The sequence below is a fragment of the Anas acuta genome, chromosome 4 (genome assembly GCF_963932015.1).
Source record: "Anas acuta chromosome 4, bAnaAcu1.1, whole genome shotgun sequence".
In the NCBI taxonomy this organism is placed as follows: domain Eukaryota; kingdom Metazoa; phylum Chordata; class Aves; order Anseriformes; family Anatidae; genus Anas; species Anas acuta.
Window position 1 is genome coordinate 12,518,350 of NC_088982.1, and position 21,077 is coordinate 12,539,426.

The 21,077-nt window shown below is 37.2% G+C and overlaps 1 protein-coding gene across 7 annotated transcripts in view; it reads left to right on the forward strand.

Annotated features, from left to right (window-relative positions):
- JAKMIP1 (janus kinase and microtubule interacting protein 1) overlaps positions 1-21,077 on the forward strand; it is a 151,278-nt gene that overhangs the window by 128,142 nt on the left and 2,059 nt on the right. For 6 of the 7 annotated variants that reach the window (XM_068679882.1, XM_068679886.1, XM_068679881.1 and 3 more), the window contains 3 exons: positions 3,089-3,166; positions 4,772-4,975; positions 20,138-20,203. In XM_068679882.1, the coding sequence (XP_068535983.1) occupies positions 3,089-3,166; positions 4,772-4,975; positions 20,138-20,203 (348 nt within the window). The remainder of the gene's footprint in view (positions 1-3,088; positions 3,167-4,771; positions 4,976-20,137; positions 20,204-21,077) is intronic. The other variant, XM_068679887.1, reaches the window with a different exon arrangement.

Genomic DNA, 21,077 nt, shown 5'->3' on the forward strand with positions numbered 1-21,077 from the left:
GGGAAAGTGTATAAACTTCATCACAGATTGACATGCTGCCTTTCTCTGCTTAACTGAGATTGCTTCATGGTGGAACTGGTAAGCACTATCCCAGTTTAATGCTTGTGTTTTATGGAATGGAAGGGAAATGTCAAAGTCATATAGAGCAAAAATAGCAAAATATATACAAAATAGCATATGAAGGCATAACTTTACAAAGCATATTAACCAAACAGTGTGAAATTGTCTTTGTGCTTTCTCTATGTATTAATTTGTCTGGCAACAGCATCGTCTTTTTAATCTTTTTAATCATGCTTGAAGAATTGCTAAATCCTTTGGTCTCCGGTATTCAGTTTCTGGACAAGTTGTAATGACCTCTTCCTAATCCAGATTACCTTTCTTGCACCAAGGTCTTCCTGTTTAAAGGCAGACTCTTTTCTCAAAAGCAATTCTGTTTTACATAAGAAACTCAGTGTTATACTCACCTTATTTTTCCATATGATGGACAAAGAGTTTTGAAATGAGTGCTTTGTTTTATTGGTTTACCATTCATGTTGTGCTTCTCATCTTCAAAAAGCTTTACAAACACAGGTTAATCCTCACCACACCTTTTCCAGGTAGATAAGTAATCAGCATTACATCCATCTTAGAGAATGGGAAACTGAGACAAAGAGGTTAAGTGATTTGCCCAGGGCCACTGAAGACATTGTAATGCAATACAAATACAAACAAATGCTTGATTGTTTATAAATGGTTGTTTATAAAAGGGATTGGTAAACAATAGTTTCTTTCTAACTTAGTTTGTTATCCTCCCAGTTATTATCTGTGATTTTTTTCAAGTATTACTCTGGATAGCCCTGTATTTGTTTAGAACGGCAATCTAAAAGTCTTCATTGACAATGACTGTATCACCTAAAATAGAGTCGTGAGATGAGTTTAGGATTAATATTCCACTATTCCACTTTGAGAAGGGTTGAGGTTTAGTTGTCCTCGAAACCCATGTTAAGAATTTGAGATCTTGCTCGTTTTCTTGTAAGCATTTTGTAAACATATGTAGACTAGGCCTTTTTTACTATGCATTGAACAGTGCATGGTAGAATGACATCTTCTACAACAGCCATGACATTCATTGTTGCTGTAATTTGCCTAAGAAAATAATGCCACCTGGGTAGTCAAGGTGGGATTCAGCTGCATAAGCATAATATATAATATATATTAGATTTCTTAGAGTTATGTACAAGAGGGGCTGGGAAGTATGTCCTGTAGGACCTGTTGGAGACCCTTCTTGACAGCTAAAGTAGCATTCCCTAGAATGGTTACAATAGCAGTAGACACTGGTTTGTAAGGGAATTCCAGCCTCAGGATCAAAGCGTGGCTTAAACTTTAGTTCTAGTTTCAATATTAATTGATAAGTAATTAAAAGAACTCCATGAACAAATAATAATAATAATAAAATACAAACACCTGAATAATAAAGATTATAATCCTTGTACAGAAAACAGCAATTTAATTTGTCTTCCAGTATTGGCTTTGTATGTTGCCGCTGTCACCAATTATGAATTGTTCTTAACAAGGGGCTGGCAGGTCATCTACAGGTACAAATGTATTTGTAGTCATTTTGTACTCACAGCCCCCCTCAAACATTAATTTGCTGATCAGAGTGCATTCATTTTAAAACAAGATGTTCGGGCTGACAATTCATCATCAGTACTATTCATGTTTAGTCAAATGCTACATCAGTGCTACACCAACAATTAAAAGAAAAAGCTTTGGGTTTGCACATGTATGTCTGAAGGTGAAATTTGGTCAAATAAATGACTCGGGCTATCCTCAATATCTTTTTTTTTTTTTTATTGTCATGGTAGCTAATACATTTCGGAAGCAACACCCTTCTGTTGTATTTGGAAATTGTTGTGGTACTAAAATAAATCAATAAGTAACCAGAGCAGCAACATTAGCTTTTTATAGTGCTAAAAAAAGCTACAAACAAGCATCATCAAAAAACATACAAGACTCCTGTATATTTAAATTGGGATCTATTCTTTGTGTTACATTATATATGTATGTCTATAAGAAATGCAAGAGTTCGTTGAATAGAGAAAAATTAATGAAAAATACTAAATTCAATCAAAAGGCCTCTCTGCTTTAGGACTACTACTATTTTATTTTTTATATTTGAGAATGTCATGCCTTAAAAGAAAAGTTAATAAAACCAACTAATTAATTTATAATCTATTTATTTTCATCAAAACACTCTAGTGGCATGTTTTGTGAAACCACTGTCACCAGTCCCTTCTAGTTTGACTATTCACTCAGACATTCAATTATCCATAATTTTCCTGCAACATCATGCTTTTGGATATCAAGTTTTACTGAAATCCCACCCTGTTTTACAACTTCTCTGTTGTAAGGTGTTGCTTCTGTGAAACTTAGTGTGTTTGATTATAAAACAAACAAACAAAAAATCCCTATAAAACCTTGGTGTGTTGAAAACTTCTTCAGCACTTTAGCTAAAGTCACTTAACCTCTCTGGCATCACTTTACCTATTTCAAATTGACCTTTAACAGCTGAGAACTGAATTTCTATGGCTTTGCCAACACATCAGGGATTGTTGCTGCAGGATACAGCTAGGGCATGATCTGATTTCCTGTCTAAAAGAGGCTAGACAACATGGATTATGTTTTGCCCTGTGAATTCCTGAGGGGTGTATATTGTATATTTTTCAAAAAACAGTAAAGTGACCTCACTGTTGTTACTCTCATCTCTCTCTTGGCCTGCATGGTGCAAACAATGACTCTTGGACCAAATGCATGCAACCTCACATTCACAAACTCTCAGCCTTTGTGTGTAACTCTGGAACGTCTAGGCAGGTTTGTACACTGGTGAAGAGGTCTGCACTTTCTAGGTACACCTTGGTAGTAGGATACATGTATTTTAAGTGCTCATATTGTAAATTTGATATTCCGAATATCGTTATGGTGAATGTGGTCATTAGCTAAGCTTTTCTTTTGCTTTCAAGTGGAAAGCTCACATAAAAATGATGGCATTTATGACTGTTCATGACTTAGGATAAAGAACAAACACTCCCTTGTTTTTATTATTGCTCAGGACCTGTTCAGTAAACAGAAGGGTTATTTAGAGGAAGAACTCGACTACAGGAAACAAGCTCTGGACCAGGCATACATGGTAGGAAAAGAACAGTCATTAAATTATCTTGTTTGAACAGATTTGATAAAATACAATTGTTGTTGTTATTTTTTTTCTTTCTTTCTTTTAATTATAAATAGGGTTCTCTTTTAATTCACTTACTGTTCTGCCAGAGTAGGAAATCAATTACAACTTAAATGGGGACTTAGAAAATGGATGATATTATTTAGAAGTGTCATGGTTTTGATTTATTATTATTTTTTAATTCTAAAATGTGTGAACATCTCGTTAGTACATCTAGAATGGGGAGAGCTGGCTTATATGTGCATGAAATTATCCTGGTAAAATATACCAGAAATAACTTCAGAACTCTGATACTGCTTTTCCCTAACCATTTGTAAATACTGCTGCTGCTAACCTATCCCAAGTTGGGAATGCTTATTCTTCCTATGCGATCCCTTCCTGTGCTGCCCTATCCAACTTTACTTTTCCTACTTTTCAAAGGGAAAGCTGCAACCTCACCTTCTCTCAGGCTAAGCATCATAAAATGAAGCCTCAGGAATTATTGAGGAATTGGCAAAACTGCACACCACACTTCCTTAAGTGTTTGACTTGAGGAAATCAAAATATGATGACCTGAAGAATTGTTCATACATCACAAATATTTTTTATGGGGAAAACATTTTCAAGAAGGAGCAAGGTCTAGTGCTCATAGCAGATACCAGATGGAACCAAGCAGGCTCTATTTCTAGCTCTGTGACCTTGGGCAAGCTATTTAACCTCTCTGCCGCTGTTTATGCATCACTAATATGGATAGAATTACCTACCTCACAAAGGTGTTACGAGGACTAAAGGGATGTTGTCAGATGCTTTTGATCTAAATGTCATTGTATGTTGTTTTGTAATAGGAACATACTAACCCCAGTAGCAAGAGAAATACTGCCATGATTCCTTTCTTTCTTTCCTCTTGGGAATATGGTTCTCCATATGAATGTAAAGTTCTCCGGTGCTCTCTGCTTTGCAAACTACCAGAGTTTTGGTTAGGTATGAAAATCTAATTAGCAGTCTGACAAATGGCAAGAGACTGAAGAGGGATTAGTGTACCCTTAAGTGTTTTTTTCCTCATTGCTTTTGGCAGCTGGTAATAGAGTGAAGTAGATGTCAAACAATGGATAGCAGGACAGTAAGAACAAAAGGGAGAGAGGACAGTACTATTTTTGTTGTTCACAGCTTTCTCTTTGTTTGCTGTGGCCTTGTTATTTTACAGAACAGTTTAGCAATTCTGTAGCAGTTGAAGGGAATCTTAGTTTGCATTGATCTTGTAACTTTCAGCATCAGGGGTTTCTTTTTTTTGCCAGGTATTGAATGCAGAACTACCATGAATCTTTCCTAAATGGAAGAAACTGATCATTTAGTGGAATAGAAAGCATAGCCCAGGTGTAAATAGGTGCCAGGTGGTTCTGTGCACTGCGTATGCAATGCTGCTCACTGCTCACGGCTGCTGCTTTCTGTCCAGCTGTCTGTGTCTGTCCTCCCCTCCTGCCTATGGCTTTGCTCGCTAGCCTTCTCCTCTAGCTCTGGAAGGGTTGTTTGCTTGCTGGATTCAAATGGCAGCCTGTCTGTATGTGATTTGGGTTGCCTTAGAAAATCCAGGAGCTGGAAGCCACGCTGTATAATGCCCTGCAGCAGGATCCAGGAAGGCGGGCGAGCGAGTCGCTGACTGAGGCCCAGAGGGAGGATTTGCGGGCGGCAGTGGAGAAGGTGCGGCGGCAGATCCTGAGGCAGAGCCGCGAGTTTGACAGCCAGATCTTGCACGAGCGAATGGAGCTGCTGCAGCAGGCACAGCAGGTAATCCCTGGTCTCTCTCCTCCCTCCTGTCAGTGTTACCACTGTGGTTGCCACCAATGCACATACAGCAGCACCACCTCACCCTCACCTCGTTGAGTCATGCTTACTCTAGGCTTTGTACTGCTCCCGTGTCAAGAAGATGAGCAATGTGAGGACCCTGTTGTCCTGGGCATGGTATGCACGCTAAATGGGTCACTGTCTCGCTACGAAGTTGTGTTGCACAATCTGCTTCTTGTGTGTGGAACTACAGACAGCCACAGGGCTCCACAAAGGGCTTGTTGCAGGTTTAAGACCTAAATTACAAGAAGCTTGAATGGAAGGATGGTTGTAAGACTGTAACACTATGAAAAGAGGAAAGGCAAAAGCAGTAGTTTAAGGGACTATTAACAAACTTTCATGCCTTTAATTTAGTTTAGAAAAGCCTTGTCTCTCTAAACAACTTCCTTTGGGACAAATATTTACAACTTAGAATCAGGCAATCTCCCGGCTTCTGGAAGCACAGTAATTACTGGAGAATTCTTTCGTAGGACTACTGTTTTTTCTGTGCAAGGATTCAGGGAAAGAAGAGAACTACATGTCTCGAGGTGTTAATTATTCCAGCAGGAATAATTTTTCCTGCCTGGTTCCTCATTATAGTAACCTCTGGAGATGCAGTCAGATGTCTTAGGTCTTGGAGCCTGCCCTCCAGTTGCTCTGGCTACTTTCAATGCAAATCTGGAATCACGTATTTTAAATGCCAGAATCTGTAGTATGCAGATGTGTTCAGGATTCTGTTGCTGTCTCAAATGCTGGTAGGGGTAGGGACTGCTTTCACTTTAGTCCAGACCTCTCTTTATTCCGATTTGCTTTGTAGATTAATACAAACCAGAACTGATGTAATGTGCTGACCCAGGACTATTTTGTTGATCTCCTCTCATTATGCAGTGATGAGAAGGACTTATGCTGTGTCAGTGTTTGAGCTGAGTTCTGACTTACTAAAAGTCTCCTTTTTCTTGACACCTTCACTATGTTGCCTTGGTTTGGAAGTTGCAATATTGAGATCAGGAGAACAGGAGCAACTCTTGCATTTATTTATTTATTTTTAATGGGTGTCAGATCAGTGGTGGTGTACAGAAAGCTGGAGAAGGTATTACCAGCTGGTACTAAAAGTGTCAGAAAAAAACGGTAGAGTAAATACATATGAAATTTGGACAATCAGAATGGAACCAGAAGTTATTAGCTTTGTGTTATTAGTGTAGCTGAAAATTAGTGAGAATGGGTTTTATTTGCTAGTCTAATCTCCTAGCTACACTTGTGGTGTTTTTGTACTTTTTTTTTTTTTTTTTTTTTTTTTTCCTCAGAATGATAAGCAGTGCTTTTCAGTTAGGTAAATATTATTTATCACTGACATTTAATGGGTGTGAATGTTATTTTGTGTTGACTCTATTCATTGACTAGTGAATACAGCATTAATCATTTTAGGTCCTATTACAGCTCTGAAAGATCAAATAAGGCACTTTGAGCTCCAAGCAACCACGAGTCTGTCTTTACCCAAAACCTCTGAAACAATAGCTTATATATCTGTGGAATAAGAATTTTATTTTATTAGATGTATAAATGTCTCTCATCAGGAACACAGACCCATTCAGCCATGTGCTACAGAGGCTCACAATTTTTCAGATTTTCCTTCAAGTTGGCCTGTTTCAGTTCTACTGGATCTGATAGATGATGGAGTTTTATGTCTACATTTTCAAGAGAGGGTTTCAGAGGAGCAGATAACACCACATGAAAACTTGATGCTAAAGCCTCTACATCTAAGCAATATGCAGTCTGAGATTTTTACATCAGACCAGATGTAGCCTAGTCCTTCGCTTCCACCAGACGATGTATGATGCTCTTTGAAGGACCACAATTGACTAGGACCTTTGTGTGGCCTGCTGTGGACACCTGGGCAGAGCTTCTGATTTAGGTTCATATAGCATTGGCAAATAGGATGTACTCGTAGGAATATATTCATAGAGTGAAAAAGTACCAAGAACCCAACAGGCATGCTATGTGCATTTCAGGTGTGTGTTTCGTCCCAGGGACTGCTCACTGCCAGTTAGAGCACATCCTCATTTGGGTATGGTTTATGTACTCACAGATTATTCCACAATAAAAAGTTAAATATGATGGGTATGGAATAAAACTTTGCTCCTGCTCTAAAGCAAAATATTAACATAAGCAAAGCCTCATTAGCCATGGATATTTATGTACCTGTCTCCAGATGCATTTTACAGTGTGTCATTAGAGTTTCATGTTGTGCCCATCTCGTTAGGCATGCTAATGTTACAACCCTGGAGGACACGTTAAACTAATTCTACTGCCTAATAAGGAGCTATGCATTTTTTATCATTTTTGTCATCTATTTTTAACCCCCTGTAGTAGATAGGAAAACCAAAGGCAGAGATAGTTAATTTGCCCAGTGTAAGGGAAATGAGCATATTGCATTTCAAATCCGTCACTCGGATTCTTCTCTGTTGTTTCCTTTCTGAAGGCTGTATTTGTGGGTTCTTATGTGAATTGTGGTCAACCCTGATAACCTAGTGGTTGTGTGCAATGTGCACAGCTTAAAAAACAACAGCAAAGCAACCAAATAAAATGCTGTAGAATGGAACAATAGTGTCACAGAGCTAATCCTCATAGGATTGCATTCGTCTGCGCTAGCAGATGACAGAAGCTGAAATGCTACAAAAACGAGAGCATATCTGTGTTAGCAAAGTCCTAATGTCTTAAATGTCCTACATCCTTAGATGTTACATTAAATAAACCCTCCTCTTTTCTTGATATATTTATGGCCAACAGAGGTTTTGTTGACACAATGTCATTAGTAAGCACCCACTACATTTATTCTGGCAAAACTGTAGTCTAGACCTGTTCATATTTGTGCACTGTGGAGTGTCTTTGCAGTATGCACTGTTCTTAATCTCCTGAAGTGGAGGTTAAGGAGAATGACACGGCAGCATGGTGGACCTTCAAGACTGGATATGAAATGTCCGTGTTACAAACACTTTTAAATTTCTGCTTCTCTGAAGCAGAAACTATGTTTCTCCAACTGGTGATGGAGAAGGAGAAATTGAGTTTTGTAAATATTCTTTTTTTCAGGCTGAAAAGGACTGTCTGAAAAGGACAGTGATGCGTATGGGTGAAAGCTGTCCACATGTGAGCCTATGCTGCTTTGTGTGTCTGCTTTTTCTTGATGTAAAGACATAGTTCTTAGTCACTAGGTGTTGGTGTTGTTCTAGTGAAATAAATGTATTTTAAGATGTTAGGCCCTGTTTTAATTTGGTAGCTTTGTTCATCTTTAGCATGCATAACCCCACATTTTTACTTTTCATTAATATAGGTAGAATTACTTGTGTATACCCACTGAGTATTAAGGAAACCAGGCTTCTGTGGAACCAAATTAAATAGACTGTGTGATTGGATCTTCTTGCTAAGACATACAAAGCTTTTATTAAACTCTGATTGCAACATGGAAATGTGGGGGACAGATCCTTGGCTGAAGCACATTGACAGTATTCCCTTTAAGTCAGTGAAGGTGCCACCATCCTCTCTATTTGTGGGAGGCAAGATATGTTAATTAAAAATCTGTCATGAGCAGCTTGTGCTATTTGCTCCTAGCCATAGGGTATATGCAGTTCAACTGCTGTTCCTGTGTATATTGCCATCAAAAAAGTATCTTATTGTGCTGCAGTATCGTTATAAGCTTTTATAAGCCAGTGTCTGGTTTATTTCTAGCAGAACTTCATTTAAAGTAACATTTGTTCTCTAGCCAATGCAGTAGCATGACTTTTGTGCATTTTGGCAATTATGGGGATCATTACTAGCAGATTCTGTGAATTAGGATATATTATATAAATAACATGCTTCATGCAATATCTAGAGAGAAAGAAAAAATGTAGTGGTGTAGCTACAAAAATAATCTCTTAGAAAAGAATATTTCAAACAGAGCAATACCATATGTTTCTGAAGTAGTTATATCAACTTATTAATTAAGCAAGCTCTATTTACAGTAAAAAAAAAAAAAAAAAAAAAAAGAGAGAGAGAGAGAGAGAAAGAGAGTCACATGTCCAGATCTCCTGAAAAAAAAGGTTGTGATTTTGTTCTCTGCTGAAACTAGTACATTTTAAAGGTCAAATTCTGCTTTATGTCTATCATATAGGACTTAACTTGAAATATATTCCTGTTGGTTTGGGTGTAGCTGTTTCTGGAGTAAAAAACTGTGGAAAGTAACCAGAACCACACTCTGAATTAGGATAGATTAATTCACATTGCACCGTTGGCAGTCTTCAAACATGAGGAAAATGTATAACAGTATTTATTCTGATTTCATTCTATGTTAAGTACAAGGAGAAACGGCAAAATCTTTGAAGGACAGCAGACTGATAGACTTTCAGTTCCAAAAATGGTTGCTGCCAATCAAGAAGGATGCAAGAGACAGATTTTACTAATGTAATCCAATAATTTCCTAGAGCAGTCGTGTCTTTGTTTAAAATTACAAGAAAAAGAAATAGAAAATGTGTATGTGTGTTCACTGTGCCATCAGAAGGTGTAAAACTGTTCTTTTCTGAGTTGCTTTGTAGTCACTGTGCTAAACTGAACTGTGTGTGTGGGAGGGGGTTATTCTAATTTGGTTTAGAATATTGTTGGGTGGAGCTAAGTTTTACAGAGTAAAGAAAACCATCACTTCATTTCTAAACCTGAAAATAATACATCTGTGGAATGCTGAAAGCATCAAAATTCCAGCCTTATACAGTTGGAATATAGATGTAATTATTTTAACTAATTTCATTTAAACTATTGTCTTTACTCCTATGACCAGGTTGGATTATTCATTGGTAACAGAAGCATAAACTACCACTTTGCATGTTTTACTAGAAGAAGGTATAGCACAATCCTTTTTTCCAAAAAGGTATAACTCAAACTGACCTCTGCATGTCACTGCCATAGGGATGGGTTCACTGAAAATGCAGTGCCTCAGGCACTTGTCTTCATGGGCACTGAGGAAAAGCCAGAAGCAGAAGTTAGGTCTTATTTCATCCTGAAATATCAAAATGTAAACATAACTTGAAATCAGGAAACTCCAAGCTCATTTCTTTTACTTTGTTTCTTTTCTCTCTCTCTCTCTCTCTTTCTCTCTCTCTCTCTTTTTCTTTCTCTCTCTCTCTTTTTTTTTTTTTTTTTTTTTTTTTTTTCTTCTATCCTGAGGAGCTAAATTCTTACTGCTTGTAGATCAAACAAAGCTATGGTGGATGCAATTCCTCCCTGAGTTCTCCTCGCTCTTTTGTAAGCAGGACAAATCTTTCACACTGCTATCATTTGTTATGTCTGTGGGAGCAGTTTGTTCACAATCCCATAAAACTGGATATCACTGTTTCTATCAGATTCTGAGCCATTCAGAAAACATGCTTTTGTTGTTTTATAAGGTTTTTGCTGAAAACCTTCATTTTAAAACATTAATTTGTTAAAATATTAATTGCCTATGTGAAGTAAGAACCTGAGATTTGTTGCTTGATATATTACTGATTTCAGTTAAAGCTTGGATAAATACTGCAGCTCTGTTTCTCTTTGCTGTGTAATCTGTTATGGTTGATAGACCATCTTTTTGTCACCCAGGGAGAATTATTAAGGCTTAATGATAGATTCTGAATGCTCTGGAGAGAGACAAAGAGATGAAAGCTTACTTTATTGAATTAGAAGAGGATGCTAAGCTCAGCGTACCTCGCTGATAGGCATGAGGAGGTGTTGTCTTCCATTTGTCCTCTCTGGAACATCGCTTTGTGCCAAAGAGAGCTTGGGTTGGTCAAAAGCTCACAGCTTTGTCAGAGAATTCAGAAAGTAGGTGTAAATTTTACTGATGATACTTACACAACAGTAGTTGGGGAAAATCTCAGACAATTTACTTCTAACCCTTTATAGATACTGTCTGTTTTGATGCTTTAATTTTAAATCTTAAGTGTTATGGTGCTAGCAAAGTTCGTCCCCAGCTATTTGCATGCAGCTGTATGCAAGGAGGAATCCATAGGGCAACCAGGGATCTTTTATTGCATTTTCTAATGCTTGCAGTTGCAAAATGTTGACTGTTCAGTATATGATAGATTACTGATGATGGTGCATTTTTGATATTCATTAATGCTCTTGAGGGCATCAGATACCATAGATATCTAACTGTAATCTACAGTCATCAAGTATATCATGACTAGGTTAATCATAGTTGACCTGTAGTATTGATGTAGTATTGATGTAGTATTGAATGTTGAGTCTTTCAAGCCATCGTTGCTGCTATAACTACAGTAGTACAATAAACTTTGGCGATTTCCCACAGATGACATGATAAATGAGAGTTAATTTTAGTAATTTTATATATCTATCCTACCATGTTTTCTTGTATATGTTTTCTGTATATTTAGGGTTCAGATCAAATCATGTCTGCTTTGCTAACTGCCTTAGCAATGTTACTTGTATGCATAAGGGATGATAGCAGGGCTGGTCCAATACCTGAATATATCTGAATTCCAGATATACCAGGTATATCTGAAAAGTCTTCTTTTGTCCTCAAAGAGGTGTGATTCAGACTCTCATCTGAAGTTTGAATGCTGAAATCCTCTCATCTGAAATTCTGAATGCCCTGTTTCTTTGTGGGAGCTGGGGAAAGATAACTCTAAAAACAAGAAAGTGTACTAAAGTCTGTTACAGAAGTGGAGACTAAATGTATTTTCATGTGCACAGTTCATACATATAATTATTTAAATGGAAATTTGCTATTCAAAACCACAAGAATATAAAATAATCTAAATGTAATGCAAAATAAATATTATAGTTTTTAATATTAATTTTATTATTCTTATTATTTACCCAATAATGAGTATGGACTAACAAGCAGTCAATTTTCATATCCTGAACATATTTTGTCTTGTGAGCTCCCATAGACTTAGAATAGCCTTTCTGTATAGATATAAAGCTCATATGGCTTAAATTATTGTTTTCCTCTAATGAAATGAGTAGTTCTTTCTGCCGCTTGCTATCAATGTAGGATATAGTTTTATCATAGAATAAATTCAAACACTCTCAGTGCTAAAAAATAAAAATCAAGCTTACTTATAAATATTAAGCCATATCTTCACATGCAAATAATCATTCCATATCAGCGAATAATAAATGTTTATTTTAATTGAAATTCATTTATAAAATTCACTGATTTACTGCTAGGACCAATGTAATTGAATACATATTAATGTTCATGCTGAGATGCATCAGTGGAGCTGCTAAAAGATTCATTCTCCTCAGGAAGGCAAATAAAGAAATTACAAATGCATAATAAAGATTAACAGGAACAACTCTCCTACTTCAGTAACAATTAATTGGATTATCATGGTTGAGATTACAGAACATAGAAAAGAGTGAAGTTTTTGCCTGCTTTGTAAAGAAATATCTTGATGAGATTCAGAGAGGTATAGCATATCCAAAAATAAGGTATTATTATTATATTCAAATGTCTGAAAGTTATATTAAGTTTATGATCATAAAGTAAAGCAAGATGGCAACAGAAATAGCTTATGCTATTGATGTTACAATGTGTTTGCTCATTTCCTTATGTTCATTACGCAAAATCACATTCTAGGAATATGGGACTAAAGGGAGCATTTGGATTCCTGAGTCCAGGCCTGTTACAGTAGCAGATACAACAGCTTGAGTAAATTCATCTAGCAATTACCCATGTAAATTGTATTGTAAGCACAGTAGGGTCTTTTAAACAGCTGTTAAAATGCATTAGATCTAAATACATATATTTATATTTCATTAAGGGATTTTATCCATCAGCTAAGTGATTCAAATAATAGCTAAAGGCATAGCAGTTTATATTCATCTTTGTTTAAATTTATACATATAACATAGTTATGCTGTTCATATTATTAAATATCTTACATACCTGTGTCCTAATATCGTTGAGGTGCTGGTTAAAAGAGTGATATAATGAAGCAATATTGATTCTTCCCTATGTTGGATTGATAAAATATTTCACTTGCTAACTTTTTCTGCAGAATTAGATACATTCTTGATCACCTGCTAGATTCAAAGATTCAAAACATCTTTCACGTCTGATATAGTCCATTCATGGTGCACATTCTGTAAATGTATATCAACCTGAACCTTTCAGACATTTCAGAGCTGAGGCTGTAAGCAGCTTAGCAAATCCTTCTTTGTCTGCTTTGTGCTAAAATTATCAAATTGTTTTCTTGGATTTGCTGATGAGTGTAAATCCAATAAGAACGAGTCACAGGAACTATTAAGGTGATTTCTATGCCCCCTGTTTAGTACGATCTTGTGTTTTCACAATTATAGAGGTATGGCAAGAAGCTTATTTTGCAGGCAAATAAATTAATTTTCTTGGTGTCACTGTCAGTAAAACAATGTCTTTGTTCATATGAGCCCTTAACTTACACACTTACCTAGAAAACAAGAACATAAGTTCTGCAGCTGGATACCAAAAGAAGGATGAAGTGTCATTGTTTCAGCAGCTGAAATTTGCCACAGAAGTTCCTTTCCTGTCACATTTTCCTCAGTTCGCAAAGCTCCTTGATGACTAGAAGCCATCCAAGATGGGTTCAGGGCTGTGAATGGCTGGCTAATGCCATGAGTGAATTGGAGAGGACAAAAGGCTTAAATGAAGAAGTCCCACTTCATCTAGTGTGCATTCAGTGCATACTAGACAGTGGGCATCACTATCCAAAAGCAGAAAACGCCAGAATTCTCAGAATCTGTTTGCTACCGGGAAGGTAACTGAGAGATGGGGTAAAATACCTGAATGCACGGAATGGACTGTGTAATTGTAGAGAGGCATAGTACATTTCTCATAGGAATTGGAGGTATTGTAAAAGAAAAATCCCCACATTCTGGTTATTTGGTAAGGAAAATTTGAACCTAGAAGCAATTCTTTATATCTCAGATCTTTCTTTGTAAAGCCGAAGTTCCTGTGATGCCAAACTCTCAAAATGATGACAAATCATTACTGGGCTGATTTATTACCTCCAAAAGAAAAAAATGATGGCTCAGTGACTGCAATCCAGGGCTCAATGAGCTCAGCCGAAGGATTTGCATTTATTAAGTGCTCATTTCGAATGGGCACTATATTCATGGAAATGGTACTTAATGTAGATGGATTGCTATTGCAACACCAATTGCACATACATACTTCATGTGTACAGTGTGGGAATGTAATCAGCTTTTTTTAATTGAGCTTTTTTTTTTTTTCATTTTTGTTAAAGTGTTCAATAATAAGAAGTAACTGAAGTGTAATGTTATCATTTTCACTACTAGCTTCATTATTTGTACTTCTTTGATCCTTAATGCAAACTGAGTTTTTGAAGCCAGTGCTATTGGAATTTATCTATTACTGAAAGCAGTAATATTCTGAAGCACATATCCATCATCTTGCTGCTGCATTTCACATAAACCTTAATTTCTCAGATGGTCCAGAGATGTTTATCTCCTTGAAGCTGCAGTATAGGCATGGGACCTAGACCATACTAAAAACCGAAGAAAATTCCGTTTTGAAATTGGTACATAGCATATCTAGCTGGTTCTCCGTGAACAAAGCATTAGCATCATTCTATTAGGCCTCGTCTGATTTGAATGGTCTGCAAGGAACCCATTGCCTTTTTTTTTTTTTTTTTTTTTTTTTTTCAGTTTTTAAAACTATTATTTTTGTACCTATGGGATTCCTGACAATAATGAACTTGCATCTGGTGTTATCTAGCCTTTTCCTGAGTTTGGATGTATAACCGTTATCTCTAGCAAAAATATCCAGCTGTCAGGAAATATGAGATGTGGGTGCAGAGACTCCTGAATTGGTCAGAACTGCAGGGCCATCCTTTGGTGCATTTGGAAGTTGCTATCCAGCCACCCTGCTTCTGAGACCTCACGTTAGCCCTGGCATAATGCTGCATAAACCCACTTGTATGCTCTTTTCAGATCTGTGCTGGCTACTTTTTTTTCATGAAGCATTACCACCAAAGTAATAAGGCATCTTGGAACTGGCTATTACTGTACCTAGCTGGCAGCAGCCAGCTGGCAGCAGCCAGCTAGGTACAGTAATGTTATGTACTCCCATCTTGGTATCTCTCTGTTACCTCAGAAAGTGTGAGTTGACTGTCAAAAATTCCCTACCAGTACTGGAAGCTGCACAGCAAGGACACTTGCCATCCAAACTTACAAAAGTGAAATAATTGCTTAAGTGAACATCCTGTTTCCCAGAAAGATGAACTTCCCATCATGAGGTGAAAGGAAACGACTTAAGAGATTTGGGAGGAATCTTCTGTGCATTTGGAAGCTTGTGCTGAGAAAAAAAAATGATTTCCTGTTTTGGGGCAATTTGACAGCCCTTTGTGATTGGAAGCTCTCCAAGCATGGAAATGGAGGGGAAGGGAAGTATATGACCAAGGCAGTCAGTGAACTCTCTTCATACGCTTGGAATTAACTGATGTTAAATTTCCCTTTTACATCTCTGTTCAGTTAATTAATATCATAAATAGTGCCTTCTTAGGGGTGCATTAGGAAACTTTCAGTCCTATGCCTATCACTAAACTACAGGCTTCCAAAGAAAATGTATGCTTTCACTGCCTTAGCTTTCTGGATGCCCTCTCTCTTACTGAACTGTTAGGTTTATGTCCTTTAAGGTGAGTGCCATGAGGCTGAGTGCCATCTGCTTTTGCTAAAGTATGTATAATTACTCCTAAAAATAATTTATAATGGATCTTAAAAGTCTGTTCAAGTTGCACTTAAGTGGTAAGTAAGGCATATATATTGTCCATCTTCAGTTTGCTTTTTAAATGGCTATCTGGAATTGCAAATGGTTTTAAAGATGAGCCTCACTGCTAAATGAGCTTCGTTTGCTGTTCCAGCATAGCCTGGCTGGCAGAGCCATCTGCTGGTAGCTCGGCATTGCAGCAGGCCCTACTGCTCCCTGGCTGCTTGCAAGCACCTACCCAGAAGTGGCAACAAACTTCATTGCTAATGGAAGTATGATTTGTCAAGTAGGTGCTTTCCATACTAAAATGGATGCTTGGCCAGCCTTCTTTCCAAACTGCAGGAGAACTCCATGCGGGGGAAGTAGTCACAGGGAGTATTCACAGATCTGCCCATCCATCATCCTGAAGTTTTGTGAGCTTTTACTTGCTATTGCAATTTAATGAATGGCAGATTTGTATTCATTATTTTGGCAGGTTGGATGTGAATGCAGGCGAGGTGGGCAGCATTAGGAATCCAAGCATCTCTTTCACAATTACGTTCCCTTTACACTGTTTCTGACTGTGCCTCTTTGTTTGCCTACAGTCATTCCTTTGTATGGCCTTGTGACTTGACAGCACAGTGTTACTCTCATCAACCCTGCCAGTCCCCAAAAGGTGCACTCATGTGACTAATGGGCAGCTATTAACCATAGGAACCCAGCAGAACACTGCTGCACTTTGTCCCTGGTCCTCGCTCTGATCATGGCCAAATAGTGTGTGTGGGGAGGGGGGTTACTGGAAATGTAAACAATCATGCTTTTGGATTGTTTACTTGTCTTCTGTCCCTTTCTAGTAATAATAACAATAAAGTAAAACAATGGCCTTTGGGTCTTTTCTCAAGAAAGACTTCTCAGTGTTTTGACAGGAGGGTGCCTTAGGTTTAGTGGCTTCCTCACACAGTCTGTTCTGTTGAAAATGCACTGGATTTACTCTGCGAGGTTCCTGAAAATCTTTTTCAAGGCTAGAGCTGAAAAGATCTTTTATAGTGCAATAGTTATACCTGTATATGACACAGTAAGAAAAGCTTGACTTACCGATCATCGATTTGTGCCCTGAAGCATGACAGTAGGTAGAATTTCTTGATAACAATAAAGTATCTCTGCATGATTTGTTGTCACTGTTGTGCTTTTGAAAACATAAACAAATCAGAGTTCATTGAAAGCAACTCATCAGGTGCTGAAGACCTAAGAGTGAGTCCACAGCTTCTTGATTGCTAATAGTACTTGCAAATAAAAGGAAGAGAAGACAAAGATGTAAGTGCTTATATTGAAACTCAAGCAGTCCTGCCTTTAGTCTTAATTAGGATGTGAAATTTTTGTATAATTTCCTTCTCAGTGGTTTAATACCACTTGACTGAGGAACATCTGTTGCTGCTTCTAGAAGATACTCTTTGTTAAAGCTATATTTATTTGATGTACTGTATGTATATTTTTGCCATATTCTGAAAATTATTATCTTAAGTGACCAAGATAATGCTATAAATACAGAGGCACAAAGGGGAAAAATAATGATTTTCATGTTACCTACTGTACATAGATGTAAATCTGTTTTGTTTTTCCTGTTAATACATTGGAAAGATATATTTATACTTTTAAAGTAATGTCTGCATTTAAATGGAAATAGATAACAGTCAGATTTTTCAGGATATATAAATAGCTGAACTAGGCTGGTTATCTGGCAATGCTGACGAGGTATTGACTGAAATAGTTACGCCCACTTCATCCCCCTGGATAATCTTCCTAACACACTCCAGGGAAACACAAGTAAGCAAGTACAAGTAAACAACCCCAAGCTCTTATACCTGGTGGAAAATTCCAGCCCACTGTTAAATTTTAGAACAAATTCTGCGCCATGGGATATATCCACCCTGTTTCTGCCTGCCCTACTGATATACACCTAGTCATTTTGAAAATTTTATGTAGATGGATTTTCACTGCTAAGAAATGCAACCCTGTGTGTATTCCCTTTAGATTCCTAGGTTATCTTTATATTTAAACTGATGAAGTGTAAATTTTTTTTCACCATAAAATTGTTCTCTGCTTTAGTCTCACCAAGTTTAACAGTTATGAGAGGTTATAGGTGAGAACTGCAAAACAGAAATCTCAGCTCTTATTTTTAGAACTTTTCTTAATAGCTGAAGAGAATAACTGAGTAACTGGAATCTCTTGAAAAGATAAAAAATTCATAAGGGAGTAATAACATCTCAATTTTTACTTAATTAACAGAATTCCCTAATCTGAAAAATGCTATCTAATCCTAATTAAAATATTCTTTTATAAAAGAACACCTACTCAAAACCCTGAAGTGAGGAAGCCACCAGATGTTTGGGGACTTTTTTTTTTTTTTTTTTTTTTCTCCTGGAGGCATTTTCTCAGCACATATTGAAACAATAGCTCACACAATAAATCTTGAAGGTGAAAATGGTGTTTAAAATTATTACTTCTCTCCACTTACTTCACCATGGTCAAATCTTGTCACAGAGCATGGCAGGACCCCCAGAATGTAGAAGTCTGTCACTTGCATGTGGGACGTGGTTGTAAATAGGAATCAGCAGAATTAGTGGGAGGGAAATAGGAGTGTAACCTGATGGACCAGACTTCTCAGAGGCATCTGCCTGTTTCTCATCCCGTGGCTTCTTACAGCTCTTGTAATATTTCTGGTACCTACAGTTTATGAAAATAAGTGCTTGAGAGATAGACGTATCTCAAGCATGGAGTAGAAGAAGTATAAATCAGTTCAGATGTAATAGAGGGAAAGTGGAATTAATACAGCTGTGCTCCAGGCATTTGTCAGCAAGGCTGTATGAACTTGTATCACATGAGGGTAATCTGCTTTGTGCATTTGTATTATCTGGGGAAGTCTCTGAGCAATGCAGCATGATACAGGGGAGGGGCTGATTAACGTCTTCCAACTGCACAATGTGCAAAACAATTCTTGAAGCAAAGTCTTTTCTTTAAAAAACAGCAGTAACAGTATCAAAGCTGTTGCTTGTGACCTGCCTGCAATATCTGGGGGGAGAGTAGCATGCCCTGGGCAAGGTGAGCCTGTGTGGTGGATGTACCTCATCTTTGGGGTAGTTCCAAATTAGATTCCCAATGCTGAAACCAAGCGCTGTGGTTCCCAATGGAATACCGAGCCATCAGTAGATCCACTGCTGCTGTTGGGACTGTTGTGGGTTGCCATGGGTATGGGGCATTTCCCACTGTTGGAGGTTTTTTACTTGAATATAGATGATTGACTAGTAAGTTGTCAGTTAATCACATCAATTTATACTGGGTGCTCTTCTGAAAGAGATGCTGTTCAAAAGAATTTGGGAGTAATCAAATAATTTGGGAGTGGTTCACAGCTCCTACATTAAACTTGTTGGCCTGTGCATAGAAGTTAGACTAGATGGTAATTTCCCTTTCAAAGTTCATGAACTGCTAATAACCTTAATTTTTGTAGGCCAGGTGAACGTCAGCTAGTTAATCCTGAAAAAAACTGATAGATTATAAAGTCTCTGCTTGATTCCTAGGGAAGATCCCAGGTTTCTGCCTATAAAAAAAATTAAAAAAAAATGAAGCTAGTTCATAAAATCTGTAAGAAGTTCAATATGCTAATAGTGTAATAAAATGCATCCTCAGTCTAAAAGCCCAGAACATAATAATAATATATATATATATATTTTAAAGGAATTTATAAAAAGGAAAGAAGGGGGTGGAAATAAGGTAGAATGTTCGGACTCAACCACAGTCATATTTTTGGAGATGCTTTCTAGAACTGAACAAAAAAAAAAATATTACAAATAGGGAAAGATACATTGGAGATGTTCCCTCTAACTCTGGTGGGAGATGGTCCTGGTAGTGGAATGGGTTTGAACGTCTGAGTGGCATCTTGTGGTGACCTGAAAATCTAAGTGTGCTGGTATATCAATTATTCTGATATAACATAAATGTGCTAGAAACATAATTACATTTTGTAGGAAAAGAGAGAGTTACAATGAAATGTAATAGTATCACCTGCTGACTATCTAGGTGGTGGAAAACCTTCTGGGAGTTGCAGAGCATGTAGTTGTGTTGTACTTGCAACTGTGGTGGTATCTGTTTATATATGTTAAATTTACAATTTATGAGTATTTAGATTAGAATTCCTGATAGTAAACATGATGGCCTGAAGGTGCATCTTGTTTAAAATGCTATGGTTTTGTTGAAACATGGAGCAATCCTGCCATCAGCATGTCCAATATAACTGAACAGGAGGTGTCACATTAATAATGGGCATTTTTTCTCTTCATTTTTATTTTTTTCATATATTTTTGATTCATATGTTTTTTTAAAGTAGATATTATAAGTTCTATTTCACTTTCTTGTTTCAGCGGATTCGAGAACTAGAAGATAAAATAGAACTTCAAAAGAGGCAACTCAAAGAAATTGAGGAAAAGGTAAATAAATGCCTGGGCAATGCCAAAGTTCCCTCCTCCTTCCCCTCAGTAATTTATTTTTCCCAGTTATGTTGATGTTAGTAGTATTTAACCTAATATCGAGAGATCTATTTTAATACAAGAAACATCAAATCTGAAGTTCAGTACTGTATTAAGTGAGGTAACCACAAACTGAACTGAAAACTGGTAATTAGTTAAAATGAATAACATTTTCTTTACCTTAATGTTGCATTAGCAGGAGACCTCTCAAGGCCTCATCATTTTCTGATATCCTTCTATGCTTCTACTCTTGGTTGGGTGGAGGACTTCCTTCTATCTGTATCATATTTAATTTTTTTCCTTGAGATTAAATCTCTTCCTGAATTTGACTGCCTGAAGGAAATTTCCACTGTCAGAGAATCAATGAGTGATACACTTCTACTTCATTGGTCTTTTGAAGGTTTAATATGTCAGTGGATAGAGGCTTGCATGTACTTGCCGCTGACAGTGAGCACAATGATTTCTTGTGGAGGGAAATCCTTTCTTTTGAAGGAGCGGCAGTTTGTATATCCGATGCCTGTTGCTGGTTGTAGCTAAGGGCGGTGGGTCACTTATACTGACTTTGTCATGAGTATGGCTTTTTATTTGCCCCCAGGAATGTATTCAATTTTTAAATTTTATGTAAAATTCTGTCAAATCAGAAAATAGGGGTGGTAGTGTTTTTGCCCTATGTATTCTTCAACAAACTGTCCTGCTTCCGAAGGCTGTACATAACAATAATGTAAAATCTCAGTTTTGTTCTTCCAGCCAATATATGAGGAAAAAGTGCCATTTAAACACTTCATGATTTTCTCATAACAGATTATCTGCCCTTTTGGTTACATTTAGCTTGTTC